At 37.2% G+C, this 19,012-nt stretch overlaps 1 protein-coding gene across 1 annotated transcript in view; it reads right to left on the reverse strand.

Annotated features, from left to right (window-relative positions):
* Positions 1–19,012, reverse strand: part of USH2A (usherin) — a 2,188,359-nt gene that overhangs the window by 2,058,338 nt on the left and 111,009 nt on the right. Inside the window, exons 6-7 of the mRNA XM_053712759.1 lie at positions 9,745–9,929; positions 1,716–1,946 (exon numbers count right to left, since the gene is read on the reverse strand). Coding sequence (XP_053568734.1) covers positions 1,716–1,946; positions 9,745–9,929 — 416 coding nt within the window. The remainder of the gene's footprint in view (positions 1–1,715; positions 1,947–9,744; positions 9,930–19,012) is intronic.

The following is a 19,012-nucleotide window of genomic DNA, read 5'->3' on the forward strand; positions in this document are numbered from 1 at the left end:
CTTATTTCTTCTTATTTTTTCAAAATGTTCTTATTGTTTTCATTCTTTTTGAACCATTTTGATTTTTTTCTTTTTTTGAGCCTTTTTAAGTGTCTATTGATATTATTATTATATAATTTTTTTTTTTTTTTTTTATTTTTTTTTGGAGTATATTTCGTTCACTGGATATCTAACCAGCATCTAGTAAATATATATCCATACTATAGAATCCAGCCACCAAGTTACGTATCCAATAATTTTTATTATATTGAACACATTATATACTATCATTATTGTGTTGTAATACATTTAGATTGATATCTATTTTTCAATAAAATATTTTATTTATTCACTCTTCCAATACTTTTGTTTGGTAAAATTATTTCCACAAAACACCTTTTTATATTATAACGTTTATTCACATTATTTGATCTTACAAATTATCACTTTCTAATTTATTTTAAGACAGCTAGCCGTAGGCGCCACCTCTAACTCTTTCTGTTGTCCTGTCTAGCATCCAAGTTTGCAAATTTGTGAGATTTTTTGCAAACCTAGAGGTAGGCCAGTCTGTCTCACAAAACAGTTTGATACACACCCCTTGTTTCCTGGTACAACACTAACTTACACCTACATGAAAAGAGCTACCGCTCGCAAAGCGGAAACCTTTTTAATGGAAACCTGGTACTAAAATGGAGCCGTAAATTACTTTTAGCTGTCGGGCGCTTCAGTAGCATACGGCTCCATTTTTAACGGCTCAATGGAAGCCAGCTCTTCATTGGTCCACATGTAAAGTTATTTGCACAATTCATGAAGCTAAAGTATTAGAATGTATTATTGGAAAAGCATATTTTATACTACAAAACTGAAAAAAATCTTAAAATCACTATAGAGTTCAGATTAGGGTTTAAAAAATGTAGATAAAACACAAAATTATTATTATTATTATTAGTAGTAGTAATAGTAATAGTAATATGCATAGCTGTTGAACCTACGTCATTGGGCAAAATGTAAGATCCATCAGGACTAAAAGGTTGTTTGCACAATTCATGAAACTGATAAATTATAGTGTCTTATTGGAAAAGCGTTTTTAAACTATAAAACTGAAACCTCTTAAAGGGACATTAAACTGCTGTGCACAACTACAAAAGAATAGTAACTACTCAGTATGTTATTGCATTTCATCCTGTTCCTGTAGCTCTTTACAAATAAGTTTTCTTGTTTTAATAGCTTAAAGGGACATTAACACTTTGAGATGGTAATATAAAATGATAAATTGATATATATGCAAGTTTTTGAATATACATCTGAACCATTTAGTAGCTGTTTTTCAAATACAAACAGAAATGGAATTTAGCTTCCTTGTATTTATCTATCATTTAGGCTCTATAATCTACCCAAGGGCTGCTCACCCCAGTAGGGGAAGGGCAATCAAAGTTTACCTTTATACAGGTAAAGGGTGTGTGGTATTTTTCTGTTCCTGTCCCATGTAGAAGGGTAAATCCATGCTAGCTCTGAGCCGGTGGTTTGCAGTCCCTCTGAACTTGTTCAAATGGGGTGATTGAAAGCCCCTGCTCATGCTCGGCCAATCAGGCAGCATTGAACAAGCAGCGGTTTGAATAATGATAGATGTGGGCAGATTTTTCAGCATTTGTCTGCCCGGTGCTTCTTAAATGCAGCCTTATGAGTCTTAGTTACATAGACTAATATATTACTATCTTATATACATTTACCCATACCTTCCACTGATGGTGATTTCATCAATGCCATAGTATCTCTGCCGCAAATTGATAGCCGAAAGATCAGACCACTCTGTATCATTGTGACTAAACAGCTGAATTCTGAGAAAGGAAGCTTTAACAAACTCTTGAAGAATGGGTGTATTGAAAAATTCATTGTATCCTGGGCGATGGTTGGGTTCAGGAGTAAGAAGACTAAAAGTCACATTTTTGCGAAAAAAAGGGGTAGCCCTAGAGGGAAAAATAGCAATAAAGCAGAATAAAATTAATTATTACATTTTTATGAAGTCAATCTGAGATAAAACCACAATCTACAACTATTCATAGCATATTATAATAATAACATGCCATATTACAAAAAGGCCATCATTTATCAATTGACAGACAGACAATTCTTCCAGCTAAGGAACATGTCTTCCCATCTTTCCATCTTTGTGGTGAGTGGAGAGTAGACACTGTTCTTTGCGCAAGGAAGACCCTGTACAGCTCAACCCCCTGCCCTTGTGCGGCCGGTTAATCACCCCCAACAAATAAGTTTGGGGTGATTAAACTCTGCCACATAAGAGAACAATTTCTTCTTAAATTGCAGCAAGCAGGTTCACATCAGAGAGCCTACACTGCAAGGACTCCAAAGAATCCTCCCCTGCTCAAAATCCGGAGCCCTATACCTGTATTTTATGGCTGCATGAACAGACCCCCTAGAAGGTTGGACCCTGTCTCAGCTGAGACCCCTAAGACCCCTGTAGATATACATCTAGCTAGAAATACTGTGCTGATTTGGCATGGTTTTGTTTTTTCTATCACCATTTTATTGTCAATCACTCATTTGAGTTCTATAACATTGTTAATGGTTATTTAAACTATGTATTTTAACCATAGAAATACATTATGGTAGAAAACCCTTTATACAAACTGCTTGGGACTGGAAAAGGTTTGGATTTCTGAATAGTTTGGATTTTGGAATATTGGCATTTGTAAAATGGGATCGTTTGATGAGGGGATGGAACCAAGAGTAAACAATAATATCTTATGTCATTTAGGCAATAATAGTTATAATACAGCTTATAAATGCAACCTAAAGGTAGTTTTATATCATTTTGAATACTTTTGTATGCGCATTAGTACAGTACTGTAACCACAAAGGTAATACTTGTTGTTTTAAATAAATATAGACTAGCATTTGCATTTTAGAACACAATTTAATTCGTAATGAATGCATATTCAATAACAAGACATGGATATTCGTATCATTTTAACAAGACAAATATCCAAAGGATTGCAGCACAAAATTTAAAGAAAATGAAGGAATAATGCCAAATTCAGCAGTATTTATTTGTTTCTTTTAAATAGTTAAAAATACTTACTTAAGTGCTCTGGATAGCCGTGTTAACCTGCTCCTCTTTTTTATAGAGCCCTGGTCGTACTAACAGAAGGTTTATCATGGAGGAGAAGGTCCTTTAGAGCAGGCCTTGGAAGTCTCTGCGCTATGACTTCTGTTAGTTCAGCTGAGGCTCTATGAAGAGGAGGAGCGGGTTAGCGTGGCTCTCCAGGTCACTTTGGTAAGTACATTCGTTTAACGAAAACCAATGTAAATGTTCCACAAATAGTCTGTATTTCTTTAGTTTAAAACCAGATGAATTCCGAACAGTACAGGAGTGGAATATTCGAAATCCAAAATGCAAACTGAAAATTTCACCCGTGCACAACTCTAACAAAAACCAAAGAAAGAGAAGATTGTGACTTACAGGTGGGGAAAAATAGTCAGTTTTGATAATTTAAACATATATGTATATTAATTAAAAATGCTGTATTTCAGAATAAGTTTGGATTTTGGAATTCCTGATTTGGGGATTTGTACCTGTAATAGAAAAAAAGGAATTCAACAGTTACTGTTATCATGTTGATTTACAGCAATCATATTCTTTACCTTACTGGTTTAAAACAAAACAGAATCCAACAATCTTGAGGGTAGAAGATCTAGGTGATCTTCTTATTAGATGGTTTGACAAGGTATTATAAGCAGCTTTTACATTCTGGACTTCTATGGGGCATACTAAAAAAAAAATTCTTTTTTTCCACTCGAGTGCTAAGCCAAAGGTTCATTAGGAATACTTCAAATACCTTTTGTTCTTCATTTATCTTTTTATTTTTAAATATATATTTCTGTATATATATGCATACATTTTTTTTATAAAATATATATCTATAGCTATATGTTTATATGAATATATTTAGATACAGATATATATTGTGTAGATAGATAGATAGATAGATAGATAGATAGATAGATAGATAGAGAAATATATATTTAAAAATAAAAAGGACATTTTCTTCTACTAAAAACATAAAAACATATTTAAAATGTTTAAACATGATACTGCATTTTTCAAGGTATTTGACTTAAAAGGGCAAATATATATATATATATATATATATATATATATACACAGTATATATACTGTATATATATGTGTGTGTGTGTATGTATGTATGTACTTGTGCACACATACACATATTTAGACATATTATAGACATGTGTATACAGTACATACATAGATACAAATATTTAAACATACAGTACATATATACCTTTGAGCCCTTCCAACACCTTGGCTCAAACCTTGGCTCAAACCAATAACTTTCATGATATTTAGCATAGTCGTCATCTCAATTGAAAATATAGGCACTCTAAAGGGATGTCGGCCGCACTAAACTTTCTCTGGTAAATCTGTTTTACCATGGACTTGTAATATCAGGGATATTTAACATGATCTTAATCTCCATTGAAGGTATAGGCCTCTAGTTATCAAGCCATCAACCGCAAATATGCTGGAATTCTGCAGCGTATTTGTGGCGAGGCTGATTCGCTGTAGTTATCAAGCCCTACAGCCAGGCAAAAGTAGAATATAGTGACGTAACATACGATTCGCCGGACTCAGTCCGACACAGATCGATGGTTACATTACTACAGATGTTCCGAATGCAAGTTCGGCACAATCTGACTACTTTTGCTAGTTATCAAAGAACTACCAGTTACGCTCATCACTATTCAGGGCCAGCGTACCTGGTTTTCAATCCGCCGCCCTAGAGGCGGCGGATCCCATAGGAATCAATGGGAGTCTGACAGTAGCGAAAGCTCATGTTCGCAGCTGCCCGATATCCCATTGATTCCTATGGGAAGTGTCTGCACCTAACACCCTAACATGTACCCCGAGTCTAAACACCCCTAATCTGTCCCCCCTACACCGCCGCCGCCTACTTTATACTTAGTAACCCCTAAACCGCCGACTCGACACCGCCGTCACTATAATAAATATATGAACCCCTAAACAGCCGCTCCCGGACCCCTCCGCCACCTACATTATACCTATTAACCCCTAATCTGCCGCCCCCTATACCGCTGCCACCTACATAAAGTTATTAAACTCTATCCTGCCGATCCTGGACCACGCCGCAAATAAATTAATTGTTTAACTCCTAAACCACCGCACCAGGAGCCCTCCGCTACCTATATTACTTAATTTATTAATTTATTAACCCCTATCCTGCCCCCCCTACACCGCCGCCACCTACATTACATTGATTAACCCCTAATCTACCCCCTACACCGCCGCCACTATATTAAATGAATTAACCCCTAAACCTAAGTCTAACCCTAACCATAACACCTCCCTAACTTAAAGGGACAGTCTACCATAGAACTGTTATTGTTTTAAAAGATAGATAATCCCTTTATTACCCATTCCCCAGTTTTGCAAAACCAACACAGTTATATTAATATACTTTTTACCTCTGTGATTACCTTGTATCTAGGAACCTTCTTCCAGCCCCCTGATCACATGACTGTGACTTGTTATTATCTATTGTCTTAAATTTAGCATTGTATTGTGCTAGATCTTAAATAACCCTCTGTGCCTGAACACAGTGTTATCTATATGGCCCACGTGTACTTTCTGTCTTGTGTGTTGAAAAGAGATTTAAAAAGCATGTGATAAGAGGCAGCCCTCAAAGGCTTAAAAATTAGCATATGAGTCTACCTATGTTTAGTTTAAACTAAGAATACCAAGAGAAAAAAGCAAAATTTGATGATAAAAATTGGAAAGTTGATTAAAATTAAAAGTCCTATCTGAATAATGAAAGTTTAATTTATACTAGACTGTCCCTTTAAATATTATTTAAATTAATCTAAATAAATATTCCTATAATTAAATAAATTAATCCTATTTAAAACTAAATACTTACCTATAAAATAAACCCTAAGATAGCTACAATATAACTAATAGTTACATTGTAGCTATCTTAGGTTTTATTTTTATTTTACAGGCAACTTTGTATTTATTTTAACTAGGTACAATAGCTATTAAATAATTATTAACTATTTAATAGCTACCTATCTAAAATAACTACAAATATACCTGTAAAATAAATCCTAACCTAAGTTACAATTACACCTAACACTACACTATCATTAAATAAATTAAATTAATTAACTACAATTACCTAACATTAAATAAAATTAACTAAAAATAACTAAAGTACAAAAAACAAAAAACTCTAAATTACAGAAAATAAAAATAATTAAAAGAATTTTAAACTAATTACACCTAATCGAAGCCCCCTAATAAAATAAAAAAGCCCCCCAAAATAATAAAATTCCCTACCCTAAACTAAATTACAAATAGCCCTTAAAATTGGCTGATAGGATTGACCTTGCATTCTATTGGCTGATCCAATCAGCCAATCGGATTGAACTTCAATCTGATTGGCTGATTACATCAGCCAATCGGATTTTTCCTACCTTAATTCCGATTGGCTGATAGAATCCTATCAGCCAATCGGAATTCGAGGGATGCCATCTTGGATGACGTCATTTAAAGGAACCTTCATTCAGTGTTAAGACATCGGAAGAAGAGGATGGCTCCGCGTCAGCTGGATTCAAGATGGCTCCACTCCGCTCCGGTTGATTGAAGATAGAAGATGCCGCTTGGATGAAGACATCTGCCGCTTGGAGGACCTCTTCTGCCCGGATTCGATGAAGACCTCTGGACGGATCGGATGACCGCTTGTGCCCGGCTGGGTGAAGATGGCTCAAGGTAGGGTGATCTTCAAGGGGGTAGTGTTAGGTTCTTCTAAGGGGGGATCGGGTGGGTTTTAGAGTAGGGGTGTGTGGGTGGTGGGTTTTAATGTTGGGGGGGTTGTATTTCTTTTTTTTACAGGTAAAAGAGCTGATTACTTTGAGGCAATGCCCCGCAAAAGGCCCTTTTAAGGGCTGGTAAAAGAGCTGATTACTTCGGGGCAATGCCCCACAAAAGGCCCTTTTAAGGGCTATTTGTAATTTAGTTTAGGGTAGGGAATTTTATTATTTTGGGGGGCTTTTTTATTTTATTAGGGGGCTTAGATTAGGTGTAATTAGTTTAAAATTCTTTTAATTTTTTTTTATTTTCTGTAATTTAGAGTTTTTTGTTTTTTGTACTTTAGTTATTTTTAGTTAATTGTATTTAATGTTAGGTTATTGTAGTTAATTAATTTAATTTATTTAATGATAGTGTCGTGTTAGGTGTAATTGTAACTTAGGTTAGGATTTATTTTACAGGTATATTTGTAGTTATTTTAGCTAGGTAGGTATTAAATAGTTAATAACTATTTAATAGCTATTGTACCTAGTTAAAATAAATATAAAGTTGCCTTTAAAATAAAAATAAACCCTAAAATAGCTACAATGTAATTATTAATTATATTGTAGCTATCTTAGGGTTTATTTTACCGGTAAGTATTTAGTTTTAAATAGGAATAATGTAGTTAATTATAGGAATATTTACTTAGATTAATTTAAATAATATTTAAGTTAGGGGGGTGTTAGGGTTAGGGTTAGACTTAGGTTTAGGGGTTAATTCATTCAATATAGTGGCGGCGGTGTAGGGGGGGTAGATTAGGGGTTAATCAATGTACTGTAGGTGGCGGCGGTGTAGGGGGGGCAGGATAGGGGTTAATAAGTGTAATGTAGGTGGCGGAGGGCTCCGGGTGCGGCGGTTTAGGGGTTAAACATTTAATTTATTTACAGCGGGGTCCGGAATCGGCAGGATAAGGGTTAATAACTTTATGTAGGTGGCGGTGGTATAGGGGGTGGCAGATTAGGGATTAATAGTTATAATGTAGGTGGCGGTGGGGTCCAAGAGCGGCGGTTTAGGGGTTCATATATTTATTATAGTGGCGGCGGGGTCCGGGAGTGGCGGTTTAGGGGTTAATATATTTATTATAGTTGCGGAGGGGTCCAGGAGCGGCGGTTTAGGGGTTAATAACTTTATTTAGTTGCGGGGGGCTCCAGGAGCGGCGGTATAGGGGGTAAAACAGTATAGTATAGTGTGGGTGCTTAGTGACAGGGTAGCAAGAAAGCTGCGAAGAAGCTGATGATCAGCAAGATTGATGACTGTCAGTTAACAACAGTCTGCTGCTCATCGCTCCTTACTTTGCGCGCCGCTTCTTGACAGCTTTCTTGATAACTTTGGCAAACGTATTCAGGTCCGCGGCGGCGATATTGGGCCTGCGAATGTAGGTAAATATGGAGCTTCATAACTAGAGGCCATAGGGTGCACTAAAGGGATGTCATCCACGCTAAACCTTCTTGGGTAAATCTGTTTTACCTTGCACTTGTAATATCCATTTGTGTGCTTATTTTAGCATGGTCCAGCGATATTGATATTGCACCCCAAGCTAACATTAGCACTCCACTTGTAATATGGGCCATAGTTATATGCAAGCAACAGTGCAATAATAAAATGCTTTAAAACATTAAAGTGTTTTTTATTTTGCTCTTGTATGTCCCTTTAAGGTTTTTGAATTGTATCATGGGCATAGTAATTGAACAAATGCTGCAAAAGTCACTTAGTATATTGACAATGAGTACTTAGAACTTGAAAAAGCCTCAACAAACCATTTAAAACTGTTCAAAAAGATCTGCAAGATTAGAATATAGGCCGGTAATAAAATTCTATATTATGTATTTGATATTAGCATTCATTGTTACTGAAACATTTTTCTTAACATAAATAATTAAAGTTTTTGTTTGTTAGTAAAATTTTAAAGTTTATTTAATCAAATAAGAGCTTTGAAAACATGAAACATTGTTAAATGACCCACATTTATGCCAATTTGACTATTCATTCCCTATGCGAGCAGACAAATACATTACAGGGTGAAACAGACAAAGAACTAACGAATGGTTGACCAAATAGATTTGTTCCTACCATTTGCCACCAAAAATATATGCAGGAAGGGACAGGAAAGCAGCAAATTGCCTATATAAGTTTGGCTAATCAGCTGCTTACTTTGTAATAATGTACAGTGGGTATGACCATTAATGTGTTAATGTCTCTAGGTTCCCTGTCCAATCCTGCCCTAGTATTACTAATGACTGATGTTTAGGGACAGCCAGTAAGGCAGTATATTTTGTTTAGACATACAGACATTTGCAAACAAGCCTTAAACTGTCATATGGAGGTAGGAAACTAGAGGATGCTCAGCAATTATTTATCACTTTTACTAAAAAAGGGTCATATGCAAATCTCAAAGTCAGAAGATTCAGAGAGCTCAAAGTAGGCTGCAACATATCAGTGAGTTATAGGGTAGAACACAATACTTTAGAAAAGCTTATTTAAAATGATTTAACTACAAAAATTCTCGCAGACTTTAATGGTAAATTATGTAGAAAAATCAATAGAAACTTTTGTAAAGGATTGTAATTGACTATGCTATATTGGCATTGAAAGATCGGTTATTTTAACTGTTCAAATTTTATAATATAAGATTTCAGTTAAATTTAGTTGTAAATTTGTTGTTCCCATTGGAAACAGTGTTAACAAACCCAAGACCAATATTCAGTCTAAACAAACACCAACATAAACAAAATTTCTGGACTAAACAAATTGTTTTCCTTGTGCACATGTTGAGCAAACATTTTGTATACAGCCAGCAGTAAAGAAGAATATGCTTGAGGAATCAGGAACCATATTATAAACACAGTAAAACATACCTAGAGAGCTGTAGACAATTAATAGAATCAGAATATTCTAAAACTCCATTGTTCTCCATTCCAAAGAATTGACAATCAGTTGCGAAATACTGCCAGTCTTCCCATTCAGAATATCTGTGTGTTTTCCTTTGAATTTTTAAAGCGTAAGGAAGAAAGCTATAAAACTGAAGAATGATATAAAAAACCTGTGATGTAAACCATAAATAAAGAAGGTTAGCAATAGCATCAGGAAACAAGCTGAGTAATTTAATAAACAGTTATAGGGGGTTTTAGTAAATCACAAGGTTAATTAAAAGCAACTGACCTTTCAACAAAGAATTCTAGAAATCTGCATCTGACATATACTGTATACTATACTGTAATAATATATATTAATAAAACAGTTAGTAGAACTAATGCATGCTGCAGGTATTTTGGTTTATTGGGCAATTCAGCAGTATAATGAGAGCCCCTTTATACATGGCACCCTATTGTCCTTGAAAAATAAAATGAAAACAAGAAAAACAGCTAAAGCTGCATCTTACGCTAGACCACTGGTTTTCAAACCTGTCCTCAGACCTCCCTAACAGGGCAGATTTTGAGGATATCTGAACTAGAGCTCAGGTGAAAAAATCAGCCGATTAATAAACATGTTGCTAGATTAGGAGTTTTGAGCGCTTTAGGGAAAGTAAAGAACGCAACAAAAGTTGTGTTATTTAACCCCCTATAGCGCTGCCATTACAAGTTTAAAAAACCCGGCTTGCACCGGCAGTATGGAGATTTTGAGCTCCAAACTGCACCAAATACAAGCAGTGTTTTGACATGCTAGTGCATGCTTTCCCCATAGCCTAACACCTGCGATCGCGGAAACAAAAAGCTCCATAACGCAGCACGATTGAAGTCTATGGGGAAAAAAAACTAATGTTTAAACCTAACACCCTGACATAAAACCTACGTCTAAACACCCCTAATCTGCTGCCCCCGACAACGCAGATGCCTGCCTACAGTTATTAACCCCTAATCTGCCGCTCTCGATATCGCCGCCACATAAATAAAATTATTAACCCCTAATCTGTTGCTCCTGATATAGCTGCCGCTATTCTACATTTATTAACCCCTATTCCGCCGCACTTTAACATCGCCGCCACTATACTAAAGTTATAGACACCGCTGCCACCTACATTATAGCTATGAACCCCTAATCTGCTGCCCCCAACATGGCCGAAAACCCTACATTATATTTATTAACCCCTATTCTGCCATCACCAATGTCACCGCAACCTAACCACATTTATTAAACCCTAATCTGCCGCCCACAATGTCGCCACCACTATAATAAAGTTATTAACCCCTAAACCTAAGTCTAACCCTAACTTAAATATAATTACAATAAATCTAAATAAAATTACTACAATTAACTAAATAATTCCTATTTAAAACTAAATACCTATAAAATAAACCCTAAGGCCTAGATTTGGAGTTTGGCGTTAGCCGTGAAAACCAGCGTTAGAGGCTCCTAACGCTGGTTTTGGCCGCCCGCTGGTATTTGGAGTCAGTGATTAAAGGGTCTAACGCTCACTTTTCAGCCGCGACTTTTCCATACCGCAGATCCCCTTACGTCAATTGCGTATCCTATCTTTTCAATGGGATCTTCCTAACGCCGGTATTTAGAGTCGTTTCTGAAGTGAGCGTTAGAGCTCTAACGACAAAACTCCAGCCGCAGGAAAATAGCAGGAGTTAAGAGCTTTCTGGGCTAATGCCGGTTCATAAAGCTCTTAACTACTGTACCCTAAAGTACACTAACACCCATAAACTACCTATGTACCCCTAAACCGAGCTCCCCCCACATCGCCGCCACTCGATTAAAATTTTTTAACCCCTAATCTGCCGACCGCCACCTACGTTATACTTATGTACCGCTAATCTGCTGCCCCTAACCCCGCCGACCCCTGTATTACATTTATTAACCCCTAACCTGCCCCCCACAACGTCGCCGCCAGCTACTTAAAATAATTAACCCCTAATCTTCTGACCGCAAAGCGCCGCCACCTACGTTATCCCTATGTACCCCTAATCTGCTGCCCCTAACACCGCCGACCCCTATATTATATTTATTAACCCCTAATCTGCCCCCCTCAACGTCGCCGACACCTGCCTACACTTATTAACCCCTAATCTGCCGAGCGGACATGAGCGCTACTATAATAAAGTTATTAACCCCTAACCCGCCTCACTAACCCTATAATAAATAGTATTAACCCCTAATCTGCCCTCCCTAACATCGCCGACACCTAACTTCAATTATTAACCCCTAATCTGCCGACCGGAGCTCATCGCTACTATAATAAATGGATTAACCCCTAAAGCTAAGTCTAACCCTAACACTAACACCCCCCTAAGTTAAATATAATTTAAATCTAACGAAATTAATTAACTCTTATTAAATAAATTATTCCTATTTAAAGCTAAATACTTACCTGTAAAATAAATCCTAATATAGCTACAATATAAATTATAATTATATTATAGCTATTTTAGGATTAATATTTATTTTACAGGCAACTTTGTAATTATTTTAACCAGGTACAATATCTATTAAATAGTTAATAACTATTTAATAGTTACCTAGATAAAATAATAACAAATTTACCTGTAAAATAAATCCTAACCTAAGATATAATTAAACCTAACACTACCCTATCAATAAATTAATTAAATAAACTACCTACAATTACCTACAATTAACCTAACACTACACTATCAATAAATTAATTAAACACAATTCCTACAAATAAATACAATTAAATAAACTAGCTAAAGTACAAAAAATAAAAAAGAACTAAGTTACAAAAAATAAAAAAATATTTACAAACATCAGAAAAATATTACAACAATTTTAAACTAATTACACCTACTCTAAGCCCCCTAATAAAATAACAAAGCCCCCCAAAATAAAAAATTCCCTACCCTATTCTAAATTAAAAAAGGTAAAAGCTCTTTTACCTTACCAGCCCTGAACAGGGCCCTTTGCGGGGCATGCCCCAAGAAGTTCAGCTCTTTTGCCTGTAAAAAAAAACATACAATACCCAAGCCCCCCAACATTACAACCCACCACCCACATACCCCTAATCTAACCCAAACCCCCCTTAAATAAACCTAACACTAAGCCCCTGAAGATCTTCCTACCTTGTCTTCACCATCCAGGTTCACCGATCCGTCCTGAAGAGCTCCTCCGATGTCCTGATCCAAGCCCAAGCGGGGGGCTGAAGAGGTCCATGATCCGGTCAAAGTCTTCATCCAAGCGGGGCAGAAGAGGATCTTCCATCCGATTGAAGTCTTCATCCAAGCAGCATCCATCCGGAGCGAAGCGGCAGGATCCTGAAGACCTCCAGCGCGGAACATCCATCCGGCCCGACGACTGAACGACTAATGACTGTTCCTTTAAGGGACGTCATCCAAGATGGCGTCCCTCGAATTCCGATTGGCTGATAGGATTCTATCAGCCAATCGGAATTAAGGTAGGAATTTTCTGATTGGCTGATGGAATCAGCCAATCAGAATCAAGTTCAATCCGATTGGCTGATTCCATCAGCCAATCAGAAAATTCCTACCTTAATTCCGATTGGCTGATAGAATCCTATCAGCCAATCGAAATTCGAGGGACGCCATCTTGGATGACGTCCCTTAAAGGAACAGTCATTCGTCGTTCAGTCGTCGGGCCGGATGGATGTTCCGCGCTGGAGGTCTTCAGGATCCTGCCGCTTCGCTCCGGCTGGATGCTGCTTGGATGAAGACTTCAATCCAAGTCTTCATCCAAGCGGGGCAGAAGAGGATCTTCATCCAAGCAGCATCCATCCGGAGCGAAGCGGCAGGATCCTGAATTTTCTGATTGGCTGATGGAATCAGCCAATCAGAATCAAGTTCAATCCGATTGGCTGATTCCATCAGCCAATCAGAAAATTCCTACCTTAATTCCGATTGGCTGATAGGATCCTATCAGCCAATCGAAATTCGAGGGACGCCATCTTGGATGACGTCCCTTAAAGGAACAGTCATTCGTCGTTCAGTCGTCGGGCCGGATGGATGTTCCGCGCTGGAGGTCTTCAGGATCCTGCCGCTTCGCTCCGGATGGATGCTGCTTGGATGAAGACTTCAATCGGATGGAAGATCCTCTTCTGCCCCGCTTGGATGAAGACTTTGACCGGATCATGGACCTCTTCAGCCCCCCGCTTGGGCTTGGATCAGGACATCGGAGGAGCTCTTCAGGACGGATCGGTGAACCTGGATGGTGAAGACAAGGTAGGAAGATCTTCAGGGGCTTAGTGTTAGGTTTATTTAAGGGGGGTTTGGGTTAGATTAGGGGTATGTGGGTGGTGGGTTGTAATGTTGGGGGGCTTGGGTATTGTATGTTTTTTTTTACAGGCAAAAGAGCTGAAATTCTTGGGGCATGCCCCGCAAAGGGCCCTGTTCAGGGCTGGTAAGGTAAAAGAGCTTTTACCTTTTTTAATTTAGAATAGGGTAGGGAATTTTTTATTTTGGGGGGCTTTGTTATTTTATTAGGGGGCTTAGAGTAGGTGTAATTAGTTTAAAATTGTTGTAATATTTTTCTGATGTTTGTAAATATTTTTTTATTTTTTGTAACTTAGTTCTTTTTTATTTTTTGTACTTTAGCTAGTTTATTTAATTGTATTTATTTGTAGGAATTGTGTTTAATTAATTTATTGATAGTGTAGTGTTAGGTTAATTGTAGGTAATTGTAGGTAGTTTATTTAATTAATTTATTGATAGGGTAGTGTTAGGTTTAATTATATCTTAGGTTAGGATTTATTTTACAGGTAAATTTGTTATTATTTTAACTAGGTAACTATTAAATAGCTATTGTACCTGGTTAAAATAATTACCAAGTTGCCTGTAAAATAAATATAAATCCTAAAATAGCTATAATATAATTATAATTTATATTGTAGCTATATTAGGATGTATTTTACAGGTAAGTATTTAGCTTTAAATAGGAATAATTTATTTAATAAGAGTTAATTTATTTTGTTAGATTTAAATTATATTTAACTTAGGGGGGTGTTAGTGTTAGGGTTAGACTTAGCTTTAGGGGTTAATCCATTTATTATAGTAGCGGTGAGCTCCGGTCGTCAGATTAGGGGTTAATAATTGAAGTTAGGTGTCGGCGATGTTAGGGAGGGCAGATTAGGGGTTAATACTATTTATGATAGGGTTAGTGAGGCGGATTAGGGGTTAATAACTTTATTATAGTAGCGCTCAGGTCCGCTCGGCAGATTAGGGGTTAATAAGTGTAGGCAGGTGTCGGCGACGTTGTGGGGGGCAGATTAGGGGTTAATAAATATAATATAGGGGTCGGCGGTGTTAGGGGCAGCAGATTAGGGGTACATAGGGATAACGTAGGTTGCGGCGGTTTACGGAGCGGCAGATTAGGGGTTAAAAAAAATATGCAGGGGTCAGCGATAGCGGGAGCGGCAGATTAGGGGTTAATAAGTGTAAGGTTAGGGGTGTTTAGACTCGGGGTACATGTTAGAGTGTTAGGTGCAGACGTAGGAAGTGTTTCCCCATAGGAAACAATGGGGCTGCGTTAGGAGCTGAACGCTGCTTTTTTGCAGGTGTTAGGTTTTTTTACAGCTCAAACAGCCCCATTGTTTTCTATGGGGGAATCGTGCACAAGCACGTTTTTGAGGCTGGCCGCGTCCGTAAGCAACTCTGGTATCGAGAGTTGCATTTGCGGTAAAAATGCTCTACGCTCCTTTTTTGGAGCCTAACGCAGCATTTGTTTGAACTCTCGATACCAGAGTTAAATTTATGGTGCGGCCAGAAAAAAGCCCGCGGAGCGTTAACAGCCCTTCTACCGCCAAACTCCAAATCTAGGCCTAAGCTAGCTACAATATAACGAATAGTTACATTGTAGGTAGCTTAGGGTTTATTTTTATTTTACAGGCAACTTTGTATTTATTTTAACTAGGTAGAATAGTTACTAAATAGTTATTAACTATTTAATAACTACCTAGTTAAAATAAAGACAAATTAACCTGTAAAATAAAACCTAACGTAAGTTACACTAACACCTAACACTACACTATAATTAAATACATTAACTAAATTAAATACAATTAATTACAATTAAATAAAATTATCTAAAGTACGAAAAAAACAAACACTAAATTACAGAAAATAATAAAATAATTACAAGATTTTTAAACTAATTACACCTAATCTAATCCCCCTAACAAAATAAAAAAGCCCCCCAAAATAAAAAGCCCTACCCTACACTAAATTACAAATAGCCCTTAAAAGGGCCTTTTGCCGGGCATTGCCCCAAAGTAATCAGCTCTTTTACCTGTAAAAAAAAAAGTACAAATACCCCCCCAACATTAAAACCCACCACCCACACAACCAACCCTACTCTAAAACCCACCCAATACCCCCTTAAAAAAACCTAACACTAACCCCTTGAAGATCACCCTACCATGAGACGTCTTCACCCAACCGGGCAGAAGTGGTCCTCCAGACGGCAGAAGTCTTCATCCAACCAGGCAGAAGTGGTCCTCCAGATGGGCAGAAGTCTTCATCCAGACAGCATCTTCTATCTTCATCCATCCAGCCCAGAGCGGGTCCATCTTCAAGACATCCGACGCGGAGCATCCTCTTCATCCGGAGTCTTCTTCAACAATGACGGTTCCTTTAAGTGACGTCATCTAAGATGGCGTCCCTTCAATTCCGATTGGCTGATAGAATTCTATAAGCCAATCAGAATTAAGGTAGGAACAATCTTATTGGCTGATGCAATCAGCCAATAGGATTGAAGTTCAATCCTATTGGCTGATCTAATCAGCCAATAGGATTGAGCTTGCATTCTATTGCATCAGCCAATATGATTTTTCCTACCTTAATTCCGATTGGCTGATATAATTCTATCAGCCAATCGGAATTGAAGGGACGCCATATTGGATGACGTCACTTAAAGGAACCGTCATTGTTGAAGAAGACTCCGGATGAAGAGGATGCTCCGCATCGGATGTCTTGACGATGGAGCCGCTCTGCGCTGGATGGATGAAGATGCCATCTGGATGAAGACTTCTGCCCATCTGGAGGACCACTTCTGCCCATCTGGAGGACCACTTCTGCCGGCTTCATTGAGGACTTCAGCCCGGTTGGGTGAAGACTTCTCAAGGTAGGGTGATCTTCAAGGGGTTAGTGTTAGGTTTTTTTTAAGGGGGATTGGGTGGGTTTTAGAGTAGGGTTGGTTGTGTGGGTGGTGGGTTTTAATGTTGGGGGGGAATTATAATTTTTTTTTACAGGTAAAAGAGCTGATTACTTTGGGGCAATGCCCCGCAAAAGGCACTTTTAAAGGCTATTTGTAATTTAGTGTAGGGTAGGGCATTTTTTTATTTTGGTGGGGCTTTTTTCTTTTGTTAGGGGGATTAGATTAGGTGTAATTAGTTTAAAAATCTTGTAATTTGTTTATTATTTTCTGTAATTTAGTGGGGGGGTTTTCGTACTTTAGATATTATTTTTAAATTGTAAATAGTTGTATTTAGTTTAGGTAATTAATTTAATTGTAGTGTAATGTTAGGTGTAATTGTAACTTAGGTTAGGTTTTATTTTACAGGTAAATTTGTCTTTATTTTAACTATGTAGTTATTAAATAGTTAATAACTATTTAATAATAACTATTTAATAACTATTGTACCTAGTTAAAATAAATACAAAGTTGCCTGTAAAATAAAAATAAACCCTAAGCTAGATACAATGTAACTATTAGTTATATTGTAGCTATCTTAGGGTTTATTTTACAGGTAAGTATTTAGTTTTAAACAGGAATAATTTAGTGAATTGTAGTAATTTTATTTAGATTTATTTAAATTATATTTAAGTTAGGAGGGTTAGGGTTAGGGTTAGACTTAGGTTTAGGGGTTAATAACTTTATTATAGTGGCGGCGACGTTGGGGGCAGCAGATTAGGGGTTAATAAATATAGGTAGGTGTCGGCGATGTTAGGGCCGGCAGATTAGGGGTTAATAATATTTAAATAGTGTTTGCGATGCAGGAGTGCGGCGGTTTAGGGGTTAATATATTTATTATAGCGGTGGCGATGTCCGGTTCGGCAAACTACGGTTAAAAATTTTATTTTAGTGTTTGCAATGTGGGGGGCCTCGGTTTAGGGGTTAATAGGTAGTTTATGGGGGTTAGTGTTTTTAGCACTTTAGTTAAGAGTTTTATGCTACGGTGTTGTAGTGTAAAACTCTTAACTACTGACTTTAAAATGCGGTACCAGGCTTGACAGGAGAGGGTGTACCGCTCACTTTTGGTCAGACTCATAATACCGGCGCTATGCAAGTCCCATTGAGAAAAAGAGGATACACAATTGATGTAAGTGGATTTGCGGTATTTCCGAGTCTGGCCAAAAAAGTGAGCGGTACACCTGTACCTGCAAAACTCGTAATACCAGTGGGCGTTAAAAAGCAGCGTTGGGACCGGCCAACGCTGCTTTTAAACCCTAATGCACAACTCGTAATCTAGACTTATGTATTTACTGTAAACATATGACATTTGCTAAAGTGAAAATGCTATGTTGTTTTTACAATGGGTTTTTTCAACAATTTTTTTTTCTCCATTGACTTCTATGGGGTATTTGCAAATGCAATCGTGTTTACGCGATAATCAGGAGTTAGGTTTCTTTTTTTAGTTTTTTTTCTCCATTGATTTCTATGGGGGAATACATGCATGCGCACACGATAATCTAAGTAAGGATTTTTGAGCTAGTCAGGTTACCGGCCGCTTGCACAAAATAATTGTTTTTGAACTTGTAATATGAAAGCAACCCGACTAGCACAAAAAACTTAACTCTAGTGGTGTTTTTCGCAATCACGAAAACACATTTTAGCACATCATTTCTAAAATTGCCCTAAATGCACATAAAATATAATAAACTGTAGTTATATCCATTGATATAGGTCATAACTGCTTTTACAGTGAGTCTTGGATTACAAAAATAAATAGATTTAAATGGACGTAATGGTCAAATTGGAAATGTGCATGAATGCATTTCAGTTTTATTACAATCATCCTTGTAAAATAATTCCATTAGCAAAAAGGCTTCTAGTAAAAAGACTGAGAAGAGAACATATATTGTGCATGCACCATACATCAGCATTCAAACACCACGCCTGCTCAGAAAGTTAGTGGTGGCTTAAATGAAGCAAATTAAATAATTGCTGAAATTATTTGTGCTACCACTTTCCCTCTAAGCAGGGGCAGTGTTTGTT

Source organism: Bombina bombina, chromosome 4, assembly GCF_027579735.1.
Source record: "Bombina bombina isolate aBomBom1 chromosome 4, aBomBom1.pri, whole genome shotgun sequence".
NCBI lineage: Eukaryota > Metazoa > Chordata > Amphibia > Anura > Bombinatoridae > Bombina > Bombina bombina.